At 36.3% G+C, this 23215-nt stretch overlaps 1 protein-coding gene across 2 annotated transcripts in view; it reads right to left on the bottom strand.

The window, feature by feature from the left end:
• Positions 1–23215, bottom strand: part of ush2a (Usher syndrome 2A (autosomal recessive, mild)) — a 409409-nt gene that overhangs the window by 236462 nt on the left and 149732 nt on the right. For both annotated transcript variants that reach the window (XM_015346259.2, XM_069180084.1), the window contains exons 32-33: positions 9235–9394; positions 219–381 (exon numbers count right to left, since the gene is read on the bottom strand). In XM_015346259.2, coding sequence (XP_015201745.2) covers positions 219–381; positions 9235–9394 — 323 coding nt within the window. The remainder of the gene's footprint in view (positions 1–218; positions 382–9234; positions 9395–23215) is intronic.

Consider the following 23215-nt stretch of genomic DNA (forward strand, 5'->3'; position numbering starts at 1 on the left):
CAAACATGCAGAAGAACAAACAGTTCAACAAATCACTAATTATTGTTAGTATTAAAATAATTTGGAAATTCAGATTTCAACAGATAAACAATTACACTTTTTATTTATCCTCACATTATTTCTGTGTACCATGTTTAGTTTTCTGTGTCAAAACCTACATAAGACCCTTCAGAGGTGACTTAGAGATACACAATACAAAGTATATTAATGATACGTACAGCAAGTTGAAAGTAGTACCAGGTGCCTGGGAACAGGTGGCGCACAGTGTAATCTTCAAAGAGTTCTGAGCTGTTGTACACCACTGAGAATTTCTGTTCTGTGGTAGAGAGGTATAATGTATAGTACTCCAGAATGCCATTGGTTTCTATTGGTGCTCGCCATCTAGGAAATAAAGAGTTATATTTTGAGATTTTTAACAAATATATGAAATAAGGTAATGTACTGTATATAAAATGAAGAATAAAAAGGATAACATCTATGTTTAGTCATTTTGTAATAAGCTATTATATATATTTATGGTAATTTGTTTTCATTTTTAATAATGTTTAAAGAAAGTTTTTCCAGAGAGAATTTTTTTTAACTTTGATCAGACCTTCCATTTGTTATGATATTTTATTAGAAATATGTGTTGAACTCAAAGATATTGCTATAAACATGTAACAGAAACATAAAGCAAAATAATACACAGCAACATACTCGTATTAATATTGCATTAATAACTTTTTATTAGATGATGTGTTAGCTTTGTAATGCACATGACTTAATTTCATTTACTGTCGGATTAAATAGCAAGATGTAAGTAGTAAAAACAATAGGCTGAAACTACTGTATATACTTTGTTGAATTATGTAAGATTTGAAGAACAATTTGTGTTATCTTAACTCTATCTGTGACTTAATCTGTGTTCCTTATACACCCGCCTCATAATGTATGCAAATATTTTTTACTTATTATAACACAAACACAGAAAATCTAAATAATTTACATAATTTTATGTAATAATGTTTTTTGCAAGAAACTGAAATACAGTCACATATTGAACAATATTCCAAGGTTTAAGAAGAGCAGACATACCACAGATTTAGTGCCAGAAAATGTTAGGAATATTAGTGTAATATTCTTATGGGATGTCTTCAGTTTAACTAAAATTAGGACAGGGGATGCTATTATTGGATGGTGGATTCAAAAACCAAATGGGTCCAAAAAGAGTGGTCTAATCCCTTACTGCTTCTGAAAGCAATTGCACATCTCTGTTTAAAAAGAACCTGGATGCATGTACCGCAGTGATATGCCTTGATCGATCAAGACCAGCACACCATGTCATCAGAATCGTAAATGGTTTATAGCAGATTTTATTTAAAGTGATGTGTGCATAAGAATCCAGCGGGAGAATTAAGGGAATTGGAACAAGCTGCTGAGCCATGTTGTTGAGCTGACAGCCTGATGTCTTTTAAGAAATGGCAGGATGAGTTCCTTGCATTGCCTAGCTACTAGCAAGAGAACAAGTGAGATGGGCCAAATGGCCTCTCATTTGTAACTTTTTGTATGTTCTTATGTTTCTCAAATAAGATATACATTAACAGAGTAGAAATTGCAGAGTTTGGAATTATGTCTGTGGATGAAATAACTTTTCAAATAGTGAGGAAATGTTTCAAAGTTAATATTTTGTTTTATGGAATTGGGTTTAGAAATGTTTGTATGTTTATCTATGACATGTTAGTATTATCTTCCTTAAGCCTTGTTAAATCCCTCAGACAAGCCTTGTCATCCTTGTCTGAGGGATTTAAAAAGATTAAATTACTCTTGGACAGTATTTTAGTAATTTTTGTCCAAACTGTCTTGGTATTCACGACGCTGTATAAACAATCAGTAGTAAGTTTCCTATCACTTTCAGTTTCATTCTAGCCTAGCGGTCTAAGGGTGTTACTGCATGGACAAAATATGAATTATTCAACACATGCCCTGGGGAGCTACTGATAGAGGACTGAGTAGAATTGTTTGTATTCATAGTCAATCCTTTAAATCACCTTCATTGATTACCATCCAACATGGAAGTTTGTAATGTGTGTTTATGAATTGCAGCTCTCAGCCCTCTTGACTGGAACCTATGACTAATAAATGGGGCTGGTGGCAATCAACTGTGAAAGTGAGTATGGAGATTATTGTTGCTTTATAGTGCCTACACCAGTTGTGATAATTCAAAGTCACAATCCCTTAATTCTGAGCAATTTTTTTTTTTGTTTTGCAAACCTATGGTACTTGTAAATACTATTGTGTGTCTCTAATCAAACGTTTTAGAAAAAATTCTCGTTAGGCTAAAATGAGTATGTTACGAAAAGTAATATTTAAAGCCATTTGGAGAAACTAAGGATACTGCACTATCAAAATGCATACCATCTTAAGAACGTTAAATGAAAGCCTACTTTTTTAAAAATAAATTTCTCTACATTTCTTTTGAAATTGGGAACACTACAATTGGTCAATCACTGCTTTAATCTTTAATTACATATTCAATGCTTCAACTGCATTAAACAAAATGTGTAAAGCAAATGTTTTTCTTATAATTCCTCTCAAAACATCACATTTTCAAGTAAAACCACTTCAAACAAAGGCTTCTATTTTTTTTAAATTACTACACATTTAATAAGCTCAAAACCTTTCAATCTCCAACTCTTCTACTGACATAGAAAACAAAGCCTTTAAAAGTCTACTGTCAATCTATTTCATTAAGCTTCAGCCTGTACAATCACACTTGCAGCTAAGTGAGCTGTGTGTTCTTAAGTCTGCAGGTGTGTGGGTTCAAAAATACTCTGAAAAAATATTTTTGTGTAACTGCACTTCAAACTGAGCAATACTAGATTTTATCCAGTATTGCATTTTTTTATTTTCTGCTCTGATCACAATACAGACTATTGGAACACCTGAAGGTGAAAATGTAGTGTGAAATTAAAACAACAGACTAAAAACTAATATGAAGTTATGTTATAAAATTGTTTTTTCTTTTGGTCTTGTTCTGTGAACAATTTTTCCAATGTATTATTTCAATAAACCTGTAGCTGTCATGCGGTATATAGCAGAAGAGAATGTGCACTAGGTTTCTGCTGATACTGTTTGTGCATAACTCCTGATGTCTGGGATCTTGCAACCTTTCTCACAAGCCAAATAGAATATAACAAAGCAGTATTGAACATGTATGATCCTTAACCTTCTGCTATTACTATTCTGCTAACAAGGCAATTGCTCACACAGGCACAGTTTCTACAATTAGACCCTCAGAGGAAAAAATGATTTCATACATAATGCTGAACTGCAATTCACTTCTTTTTTTCCACAGCTGCATCATTTGATTTTTTATATTTAAATTGAAATTTCCTTCTGAATAAAGCAATAACCATAATAATTCTCCCAACACTGAACAGAACAATTAATAAGATGAGTTTCAAAATATACGTATGAGCATTCTGGAAAAAGAGTGCCATTAGGAGATCTTGGTAGATAATGATGTTATGAAAGCCAGTGATAAAACAAATTGGGTCATATATGTCTTTTAAATAAATGACTTCTAAAGATCAGAGGCAATCCTTACCATTAATACACGGGAGAGGTATAAGAATATAGGTTTAACATGCTCATTTAGATTGAAAGAAATTACCATAATTGAATAAAGAATGTTTAGAAGGATTGCTGCTGTATGATGATAGTAGAATGGAGGCATAGTAACACAAGTACAACAATTTAATTCAGCGCAAAAGCCAATCCTTAGAGTTGATGATACAATATAAGTATCCCACTTGGTATGCTGTAGATGAGAGCTCAGAAATATATTCCCAGTGTGCATTTCTGAAGTGATTTCATATGATCATTGAATAAAGTGCTGACACCTTTTAAGAAACCGTGGATAGCATCACCTTTGTCATTGTTCTGAGATGCAAAATGAAGTGTGTACATGGTTATGTTATTTTAGTTTTTGTCATATGGCATTTTGCCCTTATTCAATTGTTCTTAAGTGATGGTGGACCGTTCCTTTGAGAGGAACAGAGAAAAATATGCTTTAATGGCTTTCATAAAAATTGCTAAAGGACCAGGATAGCTATGAATGTATAACTTAAGAGACCTGTGTTCCTGTATAGACCATTCTCTGCCAGAGAGCTTCACCTACGTGCAGGTCAGAAAATGGAAATGTCTCTAGGAGAATATTCGACATGCTGAAAAGGATTCAAGAAGGTCATCTGTGATATGTTCTTCCCAGTCGTATAACAGCTCTAAGTTACTGTCTTTTAAAATTTCTGTAGTTTTATTTTCATTGCTGTGCTTCCTTTTCTGAAAACTGGTCATAAAGGGGAGGATAAGAAGTTACCTTCTTGTGCTAAGGTGTAAAGACAATACTTTTACAAAAAATATGATTTGTATCTCAGCAAATATTAATAGTTGGTGTTACTGTACATTTTTTTATCTAGTTTCATACTTGTCTTATATTTTACGCTACAAAAAATATAAAACGATAAAAATCTAGGTGTGGGAGTTTTCCTGGATTTTGTTAAGAATACATGGAATGACTAATATATAAGCAGAATATACAGTGTATTGCCTATTATCTGATAAACATGTTGAGGTTCCATTCCCATTAAATCCACTGTCTTCCCATATTGTATCATCCCTATTATAATGCCGCTCATGCACACTGCCAATTATTCTTTATGAATCACTCTCTACCAATATATTTCTAATTTGACTTGCTGCTACCAGCACCTCACTTAACCTGAAATCTCTACTCATAACAAAACAATTAATATGAACATCAACATAACTTAAAGACAAGTAATAATCACAATACTGCATGGAAACACAATCCCACTGACATGTAATACAAGAGCAATTTTTGCATCTAAACATAAAAGTCACGTATTCTAAATGTGTTCTTGACAAAGTAGATCACACCAGTTAAATAAGGAACCATTAAAATGTCTTCCTTTAAAGTATGTTAAAACATACTGTAGCTCTTTTTTTAATAGAAAAACTGTTTTTTATATCAGAAAATACAATGGTAAGGTCAGTTTGCAAAGACTATTAAAATATTACAAAATTACAGTAATATTTTAGTGTATTGTACACTATAGTATATAAAATAGGACTACAATATTCAAGAAATCCTGGGGTAGAACTATAAAATACATTGTGATTTATTTTAAACATTAAAAACTAAAAAAACTTTTCTTACATGTTGGTATAAAGAGGGAGCAGTGATTAGCGTCTATTTTCTCTCATCTAAGTATTACATTGAAAATATATTTTCTACTACCATTATTACCACCAGTTAACGGTTTTTAGTTTGCTAGGCTTTATGTGAATGAATGGCCAACACACAAAAAAATCCTTTAGAGAAAATGTTTGGTAATGGGGTGCATTGTGTTAAATCCACAGACAAATGGCACTGCTGGCCAAAGTAGTTATTGAAACATCCACTGAAGACCTCAGGATGCTCTAAAACAACAGCACCCATTATTTATCTCAGCTGACAACAGACCACCAAGCCCCATGACTAATAGCAAGACTGGAAGACTGCTATAGTTCAGCAAGAGAAAGCTTTCATTGGTCGCTTCCTGGAGACAAACCCAGTGCAATCACTTAGGACAAGTGGAGGTGCCTGCCCTTGGGAGCCATGCATTAGACCAACCACACCAAAAATGCCTGGGGCAGACTTTTTCTGGAAATGTGTTGAAGTAATCTAAAGGTAATGTTGTCCTCAATCTTAGGTGCACATTTATGTTGTTGGTGCTAAATGTGCATTTTTTGTTACTGTTGTGTATGTGATAAGGTTTGACTCATTCATAAACTGATTGTTATATATTAAAAAAAATAGAAGTTATTTGTTTTATTATTGAAACCTGAAAACAAGAATGACATTAAACAAAAATGCTAAAAGTATATATACAGTGTATCGTATACAGGCTACGCCAAATTATGTGTTTGGTTTACTTAAATATATCAAATTCTCTAGAGCAAAAAAACATTTTAATTAATTTATATTGAAGTTAATTGTATTGAAGTCCCATTTAGGTTCATGTGTCACTGCCTTAAATAATTCTGTAGATAGCCAACATACACATCCTACTTGTCACGCCCTCTACATCTCGAGGGTGCTCCTTCTCTGTCCTGTTCCTAGTTTCTCTGTGCTTTACTTGTTCTTCCGGTGTGTCTATGCCTGGGGCTATATATTTCCGGGTCTCCCTATCCTCCTCGCTCGGCATTGGGATCGGATGTCGTGAGACTAGCCTCACCATGTCGGCCCTTGTCCGCTGCCCGAGGGCTCTCGTCTCTTTTCCCCGACTCCACCTGATAGCTCAAGCCCAGAAAAAACCCCTGCCGCTACGCATAGGGTCTTCCTGTCCTGCCAGTCTCTCCACGGCTAGCCTCCGACTTCCGTGACATTACTGTCAGGCAATAAAATGGTTGAAATTCTCTTCCTCATTTAAGATAATTCAAATACTAGTTTAAAAGACTCTTGGTGACAGAGAGGACTGTATGAATGTGATGAAACAAAGATGCCAACAAAAGTGGGATATTTATTTGAGTATGGAAAGTTAATGTAATTCATAAATGATACTAAATGGCTGTGATGTTATGACAGCTTCCCCTTATTTGCTAACTGTGTGTTGAGGATCTGTACACATTTCTCCCCATTTTAGAACTGGGATTTAGTGCAAACCAGATCAGCTTTGTTCCTTCTAACCTTTTTACCTGAAACTAGCCTGTCACTTGCATGCCTATGAACTTATCATCCCTTATGAATTAGTAGCAGTCGACTCAACTCGGTTGATCCTGTTTGGCCAGACCCACTCTATCATCTTAATTGCCTTACCAGCAGGCTGACGAAGCAACAGCTGAGGCTATTACTTTACAAGAATAATCCCCTGCTCTCAATAACCTAATAATCAAGATTCTCACCACGTGACAAGACTCGGTATTGAATTCAAAATCCCATCTGGGACATTCGTTAATTTTTCAATTGTTCATTTCACTTATGTTTTGACTCTGCTTCTTGCTGACATTGAGATTATAACCCAAACATGGGTAGACAACTTCTGTTTACCCACTAAACCCTTATGTAGGGAAAACCAGCTTCCAACAACTGATGCCAATCCCCTAATTACAATACCTCATCTGCATTTAGTTACTGCATTTTCTCCCTATTTCTGAAGTGTTTTTATGCTGCCCCCTGGTGACTTAACTCTGATATAATGTACATTTAAAATACTGTTTTGCTGCAGTGTTTCATGATCATGGTGCTAAGATATAAAGTAGTCCTTCTTCCATTAATAATAAATGGTAGTATATTGGACCTCTGAACGGACCTGAAGAGGGCACCGTTCTGAGCTATAAAGTTGGATGCTTTTAGGGCCTCCCAAGTCAAGGCCCAAGTATAGGCTGAGCTCTATGTTGCAATTGTCGCAGGTTTAAGCCCGGGACATGTCACTAGCTGAGTATAAAGAACATGTCTCAAGCACAAGCCCACAATTGGTTGAAAGCTGGTGTGGGTAGGTTGGGATCAGTCAATAATAATTTACTTTGTAAATTAAAAAAGAAAAAAAATGTGTGATGCACCTTCAAATCACATAATAGGTTATTTTACATGTTGACAGAAACACATGTATTACACAGCAAGCAGATTGGATTTGCTTTTACTAAATCTGATACAGTGAACATCATCAAAATAGCTCAACACATTATAATTTAATATATGTTAGATAACCAATACAATTTAGCCCTAATCACATCCCTAATGAGAGGGCTCTTTGCCCAAGGGTCTTGTCTCTTTTTTAAAATACTTATTTTAATACAGTACCTTATTAATATTGTTTTATTAATGGTGAGAGTAGAGAAAGTCATTATTATTATACAGCCAAATACAGCAAACAAAAAAGATTTGAGAGAGCACCAGTATACTTCAGATTGCTTTAAGAAACTGTTTTCTTAGCAATCTGTTTAGGTTTGAGGATTATTATTTTATTTTTTCAGTTGTGTTGTGTACTGCTGTGTTTAAATTAAGCTCAAAATTTGAATTATGTGTACATTGTGCATAAACAGTGTGTCACTGAAGGCCTTAATCCAAGAACTGTGTTATAATTAATATATTGTAAGAATATAATATTCAATTGTTGCTAATTATGTATGGTGGTACTCTGGTATTCTATTAGGAGCATGTTATGGAATAATATCTTCATATTTCCTTCCATGTTGTGTATTAATTTTTTTTTTAAATGAATTTATAGTGCAGTTTTAATCAAGGTACTACACTACTTGCTGATGTGATATTATGTGGACAAAAATATTGAAACCTGGTGCATTTTAATTGTCGATCAATATAAATTTGTCACAGAAACATTTGTTTTGAAAGTGTTATGTTGTTTTAACTTTTTTGTACTTTAACTTGGTACACAAAAAATATTGAAACTATACAGTATACATATTTTAATCAAATTTCTACATTCACAATGCGTTAAATTTTCAAAAAGACTCTCAAATAGCCCAGTATAAATATATATTTTAGACAATACATTCGTTTCTAAAATATTTTGTTATATTTTTTTAAATCATATTTCAAAATAATTGTCGAAAAAAATTCTGTTCAATTCAATGTGGCTGCTATTTTGTCCAAGGTTTGTGTGTTCCTTACTTTTTGTCTAGACCTATGACATTGATGTGGGCTGCAGTAATTAGAATAATTGCAATCACGTATTCTAATAAAATAATCTAGATATTAAGTGACAAATCACAAAAAAAATATCAGTTCCCCATCAGTGTATTCCTGACTAAACCATGTCTATAATTAAACTGCACAGAAATGACAATGGAAAGATCTGAATACCTGTGGAATTGAAACAAAGGTGTCAACATAAAACCTACAGTATGTCCTCTGCCTCATTATGAGACTTTGATCAAATAAATTATAAAAGCTGAGCAAAACCACCTTCATTATACCAAATGACTCGTTATAGCACACAGAAGGACCATGACGTCCCAAGGACAGTGCTTTAATGAGGGTGGAGTATATACTTTTTAGCTTGAAGAAAAATCTAATGCCAGGTTACCAAATTCTGTACAACTAATCAGCTTGATGTCTTTTAATCACATTATTCACATTTTCTGTCAACTTCTTCCAAAGTAACTGACTTTACTTCTGTGGATTTTTATACATTCTGTATGTAAGTTGCCTGGAGTTCGGCAAAGACTCACCGCACATGTATGCCCCGGGAGTCCAGAACAGTGAGAATGGGCTCATCCACATGGGTTGGTGGCAACTGCCCTGTGAATAGGGTGACCTGGGAGCTGTTGGAGCAGCCAGCGATGGTGCAGGCTGTCAGTACAAAGGTGTGAGGAGTGTACACACCCAGTCCTGAGGGAAAAAGACATCAATTGCCATAATAAAATACAAAGCACTCATTACACATGCTGATATGAAAATATTATTTTAAATAAGAATGCATTATAATACCATTTACAAAAAATGTTCAAAACAATGTTGTTATGTCCCAGTGTGTGGTCTGTGTGTGTTTTTTTTTATGTTCCACACTGCTGACCCTTGATTGTCCTCCCTCCCCCATTGGCCCGCCATCACACCACTGTTTCAGTCTGATGTCATCATCAATTAGCTATCAGCCAATCAGAACACATCTTATTCAGCAGATAACATGGAGGTTTACTCAAGGAAAGGGCCTTTCGTTTGACTTCGGTCCCGTTTGGTTTTGGTTATTGCTTCGCTTTTGATTATTGCTTCGGATTCGTTGGTTTGTTTTGGTTTGCTTTGTGTGTGTGTGTATTTTCGTATAGCTTTGGCTTTGTTGGTTTTTGTTCGTTTGTTTGTGTTTATCCTTGTTTTGCCATTACCTTGCCCTAACGTGTTACATGTTCAACCTTTGTGTTCTTTTGTACCCTGTTCCTGTTGATTACTCTTGTTCTCCCTTATTTGTATTCCTGGTTCACTTGTGTTGTTGTGTGAACTTTTGTATATAAGGTTAGTTTAGGTTGTTGGGTACACATTACACACTTAGTTGATTTTGTGTCAGTAACACTAGTTTAGTATGGGTGAGGTATACCTGCTTCCAAAAGAATTATCCTAAATGTTACACCCCTTTACCCCTAGACACTTGGGGTTGTAACAAATTTTCAAAACAAACTGAATAAGTAAATGAATTAAGGTCCATGATCTCTCCCTCAAAAAAGTTCAATGTCAAGGATCAGTTTTTGATGTTGGAAGAATCATTTAAAATTGCATTTTCCCACATCTCTAAAAAAATGGTTTACAATAATGGTGCCAATTTCCCCAGAATAAAGTTGTGAACCTAATTTGTAGTGCATATTTAAACGTAGTTTAGATGAATAAAATATACTGGCGGAAAAAAGAAACGTAACATCTCCTCATCCACACTCTGGCCCTGCGTGGAAAAGGCTGAAGAGTGACTCATCTGTGAAGAAGACCTGATGCCACTGTTGACGAGTCCATCGCAGCCTCTGTCTGGCCCAAGCCAGTCGGGTGTGACATCTAGGAGGTCTGAGCAGAGGGCCTCTGACAGGTTGCCTTGCTCTAAGGCCAGCAGCATGGAGCCTCACTTTCCTGTCACTGATGCAAGGATTATGTCTGGCGGCAGTTTCTGCAGCAGTACTGGTGGCAGATCTGAAATGATCTCTCGGATGGAGCAGTCTGATGTGTCAGTCCTGCTCTGGTGTGATCACTCGAGGGCGACAGGATCTTGGATGGTCATCTGTCCTGCCAGTCTGCTAAAAACCTTCTCTGCAGTCGGGACACAGTGGAGCAGCTTACTCAATAGTGTCTGGCAATGGTTGCATATGCATGCCTGCCAATGGCCCTCTCCCTTCTTCTGGTGACATTCGAGGCATTATGGAATGGCTAAGTGTGGCCTTTTTCTTGCAGTGACCTAAGCTTTGAATCAAGGCCTTTTTAAATGTGACCTGATCAGGCATTGTTCAACTTGGACCTCGTTGGGTAAAAGTGCACCTAATGAGCTTTTGTGTGATTGGCAAGTTGCAATGCCTCACTGCACAACCTGTATTGCTGGTCAGAGGGCTTTAAACAAATTGACACCTTTTTGTGAAAGTACATAAGCTATTACTATAGTATTCTCATTCTAGAAAATGTTACGTTTCTTTTTTCCATCAGTATAAATAATAAATTGAATAGACAAAAACATTATACTATGGTTAAAACAAGTAGTTTTAGTTGCAGAAAAAGCCAGTCAATAAGTGTTTGATAGGAGTCGACATTGTAAAAGCCCAAAATGTGTTGATTTCAATTTTTGGTCAAGTTCAATTTTTTGTTTTAGAATCAATAGTAAATAATAGGACATGTTTTCCTACAGGAACATTGTTTTCTTATCACACCCATTGGTATAAAATGTTCAATTTCTTTCTTTAAACATATAACTGTATTGGAACAAGTAAAGGTTTATTTCATGCTGAAGCCTTCTTTGGGTGTGAAGAAGAAGGCCCGAAGAAGGCTCCACAGCCGAATCGTTGTGTTTCTTTTCCTCTCTTTTCAGCATGGAATAAACTTTTACTTGTTCCTTTGCAGCCTACACATGCTTATACAGCTACCTACCCGAGCTATAAACTTGTCATTGTTTGACCACACATTTTTCATTTGTTTTTTGATTCACATTTTAACTGACTATTCTTAAGTAATAATATGATGAATAAGAGTTGGCCTGATTTTTTAAAATGTAAACCTGGCTTAGTTTAGGTTAAAACATGCATTGTTCTCTACTATTTTAATTGAAAAGCTGTTCAGTATTATTTGTACCCTCAATTGAAAGTCCCCTTCTTCATTGCATCTAACAGATTTATATACTATTGTTATGTTTTTTACATGTTGAAAAATAATTTTACACACTTTTCACTTAGCCAAAAAAATAACACATTCAGAACTTAGTAAAGAGTTATCAGGTTGTTTTAGGATAATCTGATAAAGTGTAAAAAAACAAAAAAACAAAACAAGATGCTAGCAAAATGAGCCAACATTATATTTCTAAATCCTGAATTATGTGAGGTTGATTCTGTGGTGTAATTTAAAATCTGATTCTCTTTCATTCTGCAAATGCCCTACTTTTATGGTTCTAGATTTATACTGTCAGCCTCATTTCAGAAAAACACGTTATTTTATCAAAAATCTTTATAGAGATTGCTGTCCCATAAAATCGCCATCAGTCAGTGCTATTAATCTCTGCCCGAGAAGTCAAACAGAAGCCGTTTTGTTCATTTTTATGAAAGTAGATCTGGTGTAGTAATTACCACTGACATCGGCTATCATCATAAAATGAATAAAAAATAAATACACAAGAAGGCTCCACAGCAGATTTATACCATGCTAGACACTGAATGCTGTGAAAGATTCAGTTCCTGAGTTGACATTCCAGTGCCACAAATTATTACATTGGCTTTTCTAGGGAAAAGAAAGCAACTACCACAAGCTATAAAACTTACATAGAATCATTAAAGATACTGTACCTGAACACAATCTGTTGAATTCCTATACAATTCCTCTTTTTATTTATTTTAGCTTAGCTTCTTGAGTTTTTCTTAAAGTATTTATAGAGAGAAATCAATTTATTGACAAGGATCCTGTGACTCAGAGCAGAAATGAACAAACCTCTGTAAAGAGCAACTCCAGGTTAATCAGAAAACATACTTTGAAATGAATTTTGTGTGCTAACCTTAATAAATTGCCAATATATAGTCTGCTTATTCTCATTTATATACTTATTATTTTCTAATTATTGTCATATTTAGAATGTTCCATAACCATTATGAATACAAGGCTTCAGCTCAGAATAATAAAATACGGAACTACAACAAGAAGAAATGTGTCGCTATCACAGTGTATGTGCTGAATCATTCTAACCAGCTTGAAGGAACTTCATTTCTCATATCACAAAACCAAACTGTGGGATTTACTTTGTTTCAGTCACTGTTCTCAATTGACTGTTTCTTTTTTTTTTATCTTTTTTAAACATTTTTCTCATATATACACTCAACTTTAAAATTCCAATATTCTTTTACGATATTTTGCACACTTCAACAATCTATCGACGTCAAAACGAAGCCCAAACATAACATAAAGTATTCATGATGTGTTCAGTACCTTTTTAAACATTTTTTAAACAATTTTTAACAACTTGCCCACAAACAGTGTACAGCAAGATTATGTAGCCATAACACAAATTCTCCACTTCAAAATACACTGTTATGTCTTTATAGACCACAAATAGACTGTTGATATTAATAGCAGTTACCTCAGAATTACACTTTATTGGTCTTACTATGATTTTCTATACAATGAATATTAATGTTATGGGTCCTTACGTTCCCTTTTCTATATACCAGTATACTGTTTAATCAAATTTTTTGTCACATGAACACTTACAAAGTAATTTAAGAAAGCACGTCAGTATTTTTTTTAATTTAAGAACACTTGCACAGCTCTTAGAGTATGTTATTGTCTTTGATCATTTTAGTGAACTACTAAGCATGCTTTTAATTGACTGCCAGTAATGATTACATAAAAAATGTCTTGATTTTTATCATTTTGGCATTGTCACGTTCAGATGTTTTTGGTGCAGGGAGTGAGTCTATTTTTTTGTTGATAATTGATTTTTGCTGGGGCCTGTGCCCCTCTCTCATATAAATAAGTGGTTATTAGACTTAGTTGTTGAGAGCCCCGTTTAGGAAAGAAACAGGCAGAAGGAAAATTGTTTTGAAACATGAAAAAAAAATATTTCAGAGTGGAATACATTGCTTAAGAAGATGGGTCTTGCCTTGAGAAACCACATTTTGACTGAGACAATGAAACACATCAGGACACAGCAGAAAGATGACAGGCGTGTTCAAATCTCCATGTGTTCGAGTTAGTTTTAACAAAAGAAGGGTTGTTACTGTCACTTTTCAGCAATCTTTTCTGGAGACACCCAGGGAACTATATCTAGTTGTTCTGATGATTTAAGGTTTATACAGTATGTCTATGGTGGTGACTGATATTATTTTTTGATATTTGTTTATAATTTCTAAGCTTATTATACATCTTTCAGCAAGATTGCAAGGTACAGATGCAGCCATTCAAAATGGGTGGGGTATTTTGCGGTATACCCCGGTGGGCGTGTTGCGGTATCACGCAGTATCACGGGGTAAATCGCGTCATTTGACGTCATGCTGGAAAGTATCTGGCATCACCTTGTAAAACCGCCAGAGGGAGCCAATAAGGCTTAACCTCTCATGTACAGAATTTGAGCTTTTAGATTTGAACTTTGTATTACACCATGTTAATCATCAGTCATTAAAATGTTGGTATATTTTATGAAAGCAAGATTGCTCAGTTGAACAAAAGTACACAACCTACCTTTATCAGAAATATTTATGCATCAAAGCCTTTCCCGAAGATATTACTAATAGTATTAATAATGAATAACTTTGGACAAGCTGTATACTCAAAGTATAATTTCTTTAGCACGTTTGTACAAGCACTTGGAATCTGTCCAAGCCCTACTTTGTCAGGCATTTTCTTTTACTTCAATGGACATAAAAACTCCCTTGCTTTTACCAGGGCGTTTCATAATTTCTAACTACGAAAATTATTTAAAATAATTAAATAACACTTATCATTCAACTAGAGCTCAAAATATCACAAGGATCCTCAAGAGCACAGCAAAGACTGTATTAAAAGATACTTGTATGAGATACATGAGAATCCAGGCTTTTTTATCAACGTTTTCTTTTCCGTATACCAGATATTATGGAACCACTTCAGAAGGGTGTCAGAAGGGTCCAGGAATCGGTGCTTTAAAGAACAAATACACACCGGTATTCCATTTCTCCCTAAACATTTTAAGCATCAAAGTATTTAACTAACATGTGAAATAGCGTGTGAAAAAGTGGTAGTTTTAAGCTTTTCTGCTAATATAATATGGAATCGCGTATCTAAAGAAATTAATAACGATATGATTATATTCGTGTACTGCGACAGGGCTGTGTAGGGCTGTTTCGCCTCTCTCTTCATGTGACTTCCCTTGTAGCCCACTGGTCTACGTGCCTGATTACCAACTCACGGGTTGTGTGTTCAAATCCAGCTGGCGCTGTGACTTTTCTTTTAACAAACATTTCTTCGAAAAAATAAAATAGCAATATTCTGTCCACAAACAGTGAGACGGTCTTTCTCAGACTCACATTCCCGAATGTCCCCCGCCCCAGTCAACAATTATGGGAAGAACACGAAACAGCCTGTTAATAAAATTGTTACAATTTTGTTCGGTCAGTTCTTCCTCCCAGAATTTATAGATCACATCGATCAGTTCCTGCTTTGTGATGGGCTTAGCAGTTTTCCGAACGTAGTCTTTCAACGAATGCCAAACCATCTCTATCGGATTTAGATCTGGGGATTCGGCTGGAGTTTTCACCCAGTTCACTCCTTCTGCTACAAGCCTTGCCCTTGCTGCTGTGTGTTTCGGGTTGTTGTCTTGACAGAGACGGTGCCTTGATCCAAACTGCTCCCTGACATATGGGGCAGCATGCTGTGTGACCACGACTTCCTCAAAGAATTCACGGTCCGAAATTCCTTCGAAAATAAGAAGTGGTCCCTTCTAGATATACCCCCCCAGACGTGAACCTCCAGTGGATGTTTGGGCTTTGGCTTGTCCACATATCTCCCCTTTTTGCAAAATGACATTGTTGAAAACTGTTCCAGAGCCACTGTTGTTTAGTCGGTGAAAAGTTCATCTTTGGACTTGCATCACCAGTAGCTCATCATTTTCATCAGTCAGTTTGTCGATAGCTCGCACAATAGGACTTGAAAAAAAGAGATCAACAGTTACTTTTAAAAATAATGTGTGTAGTTGTATTTACATGCAAGATGTACATGCATATTTGCATGCATGATTTTTAGAAATTAATTTACCTTTGAATCGTCCTCGGTTTAGATTCTCTTTGCCTCCTCTCCCCTTTATAATGTCATCTCACTGTGCTTTCAGAAACGAAGATGTTCATCGAAGCCAAATGCTGTACAATGTCCCGTGTTGACTTCCCGTATCTTTTCATCTTCATTATTTGGTGTGAGAGAGTCTTCGTGATTTTGGCCATTGTCCGTCTCCTTACCAAAGCGATACAGTGGTGCAGCTTGAATTCTCTACCTATATACTGTATGGTATGGTACAGATAAAACTTACGCCATACCGATGAGCTAATACCAGGGAAAGACTCCTATTTTATTTAAAACACAATACGCCAGGAAATGTGTCTGATGCATTAGCAAGTTAAAACAATTGCGTCGAAAACCTGGGCGTAACAGCATTTTCTTTTTCTGATCACTCGCTTTCTGGATATACGTCTCACCTGTCCTGTTCTTTGTTTTCCTGGTTTGCTGATTATGCCTGCTGCGATCCACTCCTACCCTCACACCTAAAGAAGACTATTTTAAATTTCCTGGCACGGTTCATTGTGCAATTAACCCTTGTATGTGCTGTCCTTAAGGTGATATCACATAAAGGTGATATGTAAAATAATGTTTTTTATTATTGTTATAGAGAAACATGATCAGGTTTTCCCCGGTTCAGAAAAAAATATCTAAAGTATACTAATTTGTCACTAGTATACTTTTAATACAGTCTTTGCTGTGCTCTTGGGGATCCTTGGGGAGCTCTCGTTGGATGATAAGTGTCGCAGTTTAAATCATTTTCGGTGTTGGAAATTATAAAAACGCTATGTTAAAAGCAAGGGAGTTTTTGTGTCCGTTACAGTAAAAGAAAATGCCTGACAGAGTAGGGCTTGGACAGATTCCAAGTGCATTTTTGCAATCAGCCTTATTTATGGGTTGCAATTAAAAAAAAGTCAAAAACCGTGCTCAAAATGCAATTTAGAGCTTTCTGGCAAGAGGAGACACCCAAATTAATAATGTAACATGCCACTGTTTGTGCATGAACAGGGTTATACTGCTATTCCCTTAGATACCCGATTAAAAAAAATATATAAAAAATTTTGAATCCCCGGCGGAACCGGGAATCCATATGAATCAAGTAACAGGTTTATTCCATGCTGAAAAAAAGAAGAAAGAAAACACATTCCATAAGAATTGACTGAGCTCCGCTCTGTACCACACAATGATCCCCCCAGAATCTCTGCCCCGGGTTATTTGGGTTTCTTGACAGAGGGTAAAAAACTCTCTCTCTCGCTTGCCCCCCTCCCTGTGTATTGTCTGTTTTTTTGTGCTGTCCTTTGACAAAACAAGGCTCGCCAGCTAATGTGAATCGAAACCTGTTTTTCTAGCTTTTAAAGTCGTGCGATGTGTAAGCGGGAACACATCATTATATCTTACATATGAAAAATATATAATATAGCTCCCGAACAAACGCAAACGTGTTTCTAATAAGATGCTTTTATTCACTCATGATCTGACAATTTCAGGAAGCTCTGTGAGCTCGGTGAATTTGAGACCACTTGTTATCCAGGGTTGTTTGAATCGCCACAATTCAAATAGAGAAAAAAGAGCTGACTGACAAGATTTAAGATGTGGCTGTCAATATTGGAATAAAAAAAAACACATTGCCTGACGTTTGTTGCATTGCTTGAAAAATAACTTTATTTCGAGAGACTAGATAAGTAATTCAAGTGTTTTTTTTTACTTCCTGAAAAACAACTAATAATTTAACTATATGTGCAAACGTTTTATTGTATGTTGCTGTTGTGAATGTCTGTAGACATGTGCTGGCTGGACAGGAGGCTCTACTGTACACAGAGAGGGGCGGGAGGAGGGGAAAAGCCGATACATACTCTTAGAGTTTGATTAATAGGGAATATAATACAAAATTATAGTACTAAAAATAAGATACACTCTACAGACATTCACAACTGTGACTGTCAGAAGATAGGACACAGCGGCTCAGGCACCCGCTGAATGGAAAAGGGGCACTTTAATGTTCTGTATGGCTAATACTAAAGCCAATACTTCAATACTTTAATATTGTTTTCTGTATGTTTAACAATAGTGGGTACTGGCCTAATTCGTCCCTGCTCCCGTTGTTAGGTGTTAATGTGTTGTTAAATGTGAATTTGTACCTGTTTCCCTGAGGTCTGTTTTTTTTTCTGGAAAAGCCTAACTCTGGTCTTGTCCAGATTGACTGTCAGTGCCCAGGTCTGACAGTGCTGCTCCAGCAGTGCCAGGTTCTGGCGCAGCCTCTGCTCTGTGGGCGACAGCAGGACCAGGTCGTCTGCAAAGAGCAGGAACTTGATTTCCATAATTAATGCAGATCAGTAAATCAAGGGACAAAACAATTATTGCGCCCGGCTCCTCAATGGGCTTTGACGTGCTAATGCGTTGGTTTAACAGTCCGGGTGTGGCAAGCCTCTAATGTCTCCCGACTTCGGCAAAAGGAACCTGCCTTTCATTGGAAGACAATGAACACATTCTAGCCGTACATGTGAATATAGCATAAATACACCAAGGGATTGGGTGAGCTCCCATCACAAAAACAAACTGTGAACCTGCACTACAGCGACCACAGTACAGTATGGAGACCAAGACCTTTTACAGGAAGAGACGGGGTGCTTCTGCTGCCCCAGCTTCCAAAGAGTGAAGGGTAAGCAAATACAGCAGACTTCATCTGAAATACACGATTACAGCGCATATTACAAGGTATTATTGCCGTTTTGAATTTTAAATTCAATTATAATTAGTTTTTCGTAGCCTGTTCTTCAAGAAAACACCGCACAGGCGAAACGATCTTCGAAATCTACCACCAGGATAGTAAAAAAGAAAGCGGTAAGACGGAAAAAAAGAAAAGTTTATTTTGACGTCTGTTCCGCGACTGATGAATACTACTGTGTGACTTTATTTCTTACATGAATTATGTTATTTTGCCACAGGCTGTGGGTCTCTGCTCTCGGCCACTGGCCAGGGTGCCAACCTGTAAAAGAACCACCTGTGCGGAGACTTTTCGGCAGCAGTGGGAGCAGTACGACGCATTACTGGGGAGGATTAGGAGGCTAGAGACACTCCTGAAAATGCAGAGGAAGGAGACAGTATGTTCCAGCAGTCAAACAGTTGAGCAGCTGTCTCCTGATAAGTGCCTCTCCCCGCCGCACAGGTTGCAATGCCTGGCGGAAGCTCTGCACCCCGCAGAGCACACACCGTCTCAGGACACTCCATCCCGGCCTCTCCGCTCACCACCGCGCAGGAATTGGTTGATGCTGTCCCCGCCATCTATCTCCCCCCAGGAAGCACCGTTTACAGAACGGAATTCACAGACGCCAGTGGGACGAATAATTCTCCCAGATATCCAACTGTTACCCATCACTCAAGAGATGGAGGGGGGGGGTTGTACTTGCAGTGCATCGGCATAGACGGGAAAGCAAGAGCTGACCGCTACGGCGCCCTCGTGTTTCGAAATCTTGTGATTTTTTAAATTTACTGGGGGTGGACCACGTCTGTAAATGTCGATGGGTCCAGAGGCAAAAGTGCCTTGCCTTGCAATCTCCGGGAAACCATTAGTAGCATGGTGAATCGGAGATTCTCAACCCTTACTTCGTGCGACTGGAAAAGAATTTGTGATTGGATCAACGAAATGCTTCGTAGAAGGAGGCGCTCTTTTCCTCCAGTCTAACAGTCTGTCCACAAACAAAACATTCCTGTTAGACAAGAGGAATGTAAAAAAACTATTACTTTTGTCAATGGAAACAGGTGTGTGTGTTTCTCTCTGCTGGATGTCCCTCTCACTCTCTGACGAATGAATAAAAGCATTTTATTAAAAATGCGTTTGCGTTTGTCTGGTATTTACTTTGGTCCCTTTTAACTGTTTTTCCATCTACTTTATTGCTTTGAGATGCCACTTTTAAAGGTGATATGTAAAATAATGTTTTTTATTATTGTTATAGAGAAACATGATCAGATTTTCCCCAATTCAGAAAAAAAGATCTAAAGTATACTAGTTTGTCACTCTTCTCATCCCCTCTCTGCTAAATGGCTTTTGAATAGAGTCACACGAAGAGAGAGGTGAAAACAGCCCTAGACAGCCCTGTCGCAGTACACAAATATAATTATATCTTATTAATTTCATTAGATACGCGATTCTTTTAATACAGTCTTTGCTGTGCTCTTGAGGGTCCTTGTGATATTTCGAGCTCTGGTTGAATGATAAGTGTCGCAGTTTAAAGTGTCGCAGTTTATTTATGGGTTGCAATTTAGAAAAAGTCAAAAACCGCACTCAAAATGCAATTTAGAGCTTTCTGGCAAGAGGAGACACCCAAATGTATAATGTAACATGCCACTGTTTGTGCATGAACAAAGTTATACTGAGATTTCCTTAGATACGTGAATAAAAATCCCCGGCGGAACACATTCCATAAGAATCAGCGCTTTTATATATCACCTTTAAAGGTGGCTTCTCAAAACGCTTTACAGGATAAAAACAACAATAACAGCAACAACAACAATATTGTATTTCATTGCATTTGCAAAAGCAAGTAATAACTTAACTATATGTGCAAATGTTTTATGATATGTCGCTGTTGTGAATGTCTGTGGAGTGTATCTTATTTGCCTGTCTGTCCTGGCTCTTTCGTTCGCCCTCCCCCCCTCTCTCCTTCAATTTAATTCAATTCAATTCAAGGTGCTTTATTAGTATGACAGATGGGTACAATCAGTGTTGGGTATTTACTTTGCTTTGAGATTCCACTTTTAAAGGTGATATATAAAATTTTAACTAAAATAAATAAACTTTTTAGCATAGATTACACTTTTATAAAATGTATTTAAAAAATAAAAACGATTACAATCTAAACTTTCCACGTTTGATCCCAAGATCCCAAGAAAAATAAATCTTAACAGGGAGAAAGTTATGCTGAAAGTTTATTAAGATACTTAGAAGACAATGATATAAATTTATGTTGCATTTGTCTGATTGTGAATCAAAAAACACATATATTTAAACACCTTTACGATTTAAATCAAAACGCAATTAAAATCAATATAAATGTTTATATTGTAACGCATAGGTGACTATTCATTATTAAAATGACTTAAATTCGATCATGTTGTGATATTTAGAAATATAAATTTGTTTGGTGCGAGTGAAGTTTTATTTAATCTCTGACCAAGGGAAAAGTTTCATTTTTTCAAAGAAATGTTTGTTAAAAAAAAAGTAATGGTTCCAGTGGGATTTGATCACAGACCATGTGCCATGGGAGTCAGGAACCTAACCCACAGCACCACCAGCAAGGTCACATGCTGAAAAAGCACAACAGAAACATTATCAACAGACAATGTACAGCGTGTACTATTCTTGTGTTGCGGTACATGAATATAATTATATCGTTATTAATTCCTTTAGATACGCGATTGCATATTACATTCCCTTTTAATCAAATTCTAAAAGTATGCTTGTTGACTCCGGTATCTTGTTAGTTAAAGACTTCGATGCTTAAAATGTTTAGGGAGAAATGGAATACTGGTGTGTATTTTTTCTTTAAAGTACCAAGGCCAGCCATATATTGTATATTTATGTTCCAAAATTAATATCGTTTATGGCCTTCAGATGCGTTACAGTATGCTCCTATTCTTTTTATGCTCAGCTACTAAGATTTCCCTTCAGTGGTAAAATTCCATATAAATATTCAATACTAAAATGGGCACAGTAAAGACATTTACTGTCAATCTTTCTACGACAGACCAACGGACCACAAGTGCCCCTGTCGGTCAACCAATCATGTACCGCGGTACCGCGCATCATCGTACGTCACAATGCGCGACACCGTAGCCAATTACCTCTGGTACGTGTCTGTACCTCGCACTTTGAATGGCTGCATTTGTATACCCGAGAGTCCTAAAATGTGTACAGTATATAGGATGAACACAACAAGATGAAAGATGAAAGTCAGTCAAATAGGAGAAAGGGGGTAAACAAAAAGATTATATTAAAAAGGAAAGCGATATTTAATAATAGTTATGATATAATTTAGTACCTCTGTATATGGGTGTTTACATCAAGAGTGGCCAACTCTAGTTTTGGAGTGATGTAGTCTAGCATGTTTTATACTGTAAGTCTCAGTAGTAATGTGCAACAGCATAAGAGCTGAAAAAGATTTTAAACGTCTCTGATTTTTCCAATAATTAGTACACCTAGCTTGATAAGAGCTGAGCAAGAGTGAAAACCAGCAGATACTAAGGCCATACACTGGAGTTGGATACAGTACCTCTAATTTGCAGCAGTTATTGTCCTATTCTGATTTTAATCACAGACAAGTTCAATTTTATTTTTCTTGCCTCAAAAGTGATAACCTTCTTAAGCAATGATGAATCACAGAAAATAAAGCATTGGATTCAGGTGCTATTTTTCCAACAAAGACGTACTGTAATCTATGGTCCAATGTCATTTATTTTTAACACATGGAAATCTTGATAGTTTCCAGACTTAAAAAAAATAATAATATAGAGATCTTTATTAAGTTATGCTGCAAAAGTTCTTCAGTTACTTTTGTTATTAATAGACATAGCATTACTTTAGAAAAGGAATATAGATTGCTTAATGATGCTTCATTACAGTTTTAATGGCATGTAGATGAAAACAAGTAGACACCTTTCTGTCTTGCTGAATCCACTCCCAGCCCTGGATCTTTTGTTCTGGGACCAACTCGAAGTAGAAGACTAAACTGAAATGTTCAGGAGTTGAATAACAACACAATAAGCAAATTTACAGGAATGTTTAAATTTTCACTAGCTTTAATGAAACTGAAACTCTCATAGAGAAATTACCTCTTTCTGTAAAGCACCCCAGAGTGTAAATCAGTCTTCACTTCACTGTAAATTTAGTCCTCAAGCACTGTAGACACTGACAGAATATAATTATTTAGTGCAGGTTATGTGGGACCCTCATTTTAATTAGAAAATTCAGACTTCAATATTTGTTTTTAAAATTTTTGATTTTTCCATTTGTCTAGTGTATACTAGTTCCACAAACTGCAGAACTCCTGTGAAGTGCACTTGACTTCTGTGCCATCGCTGGTGACATTTGTATTCCATCATACCCAGAACAAAAAACAACTCTACCATTGCCTGGATTATTGTATTTGCATAAAATCAAACACTAGGGAGTGCTGACAAGAAAAAACAGATCACTATAAGACTCCTCAGAAATAGATCAACAAGCATTATCTGGTGATGTGTTACAAG

The sequence above is a fragment of the Lepisosteus oculatus genome, chromosome 2 (genome assembly GCF_040954835.1).
Source record: "Lepisosteus oculatus isolate fLepOcu1 chromosome 2, fLepOcu1.hap2, whole genome shotgun sequence".
Lineage (NCBI taxonomy): Eukaryota > Metazoa > Chordata > Actinopteri > Semionotiformes > Lepisosteidae > Lepisosteus > Lepisosteus oculatus.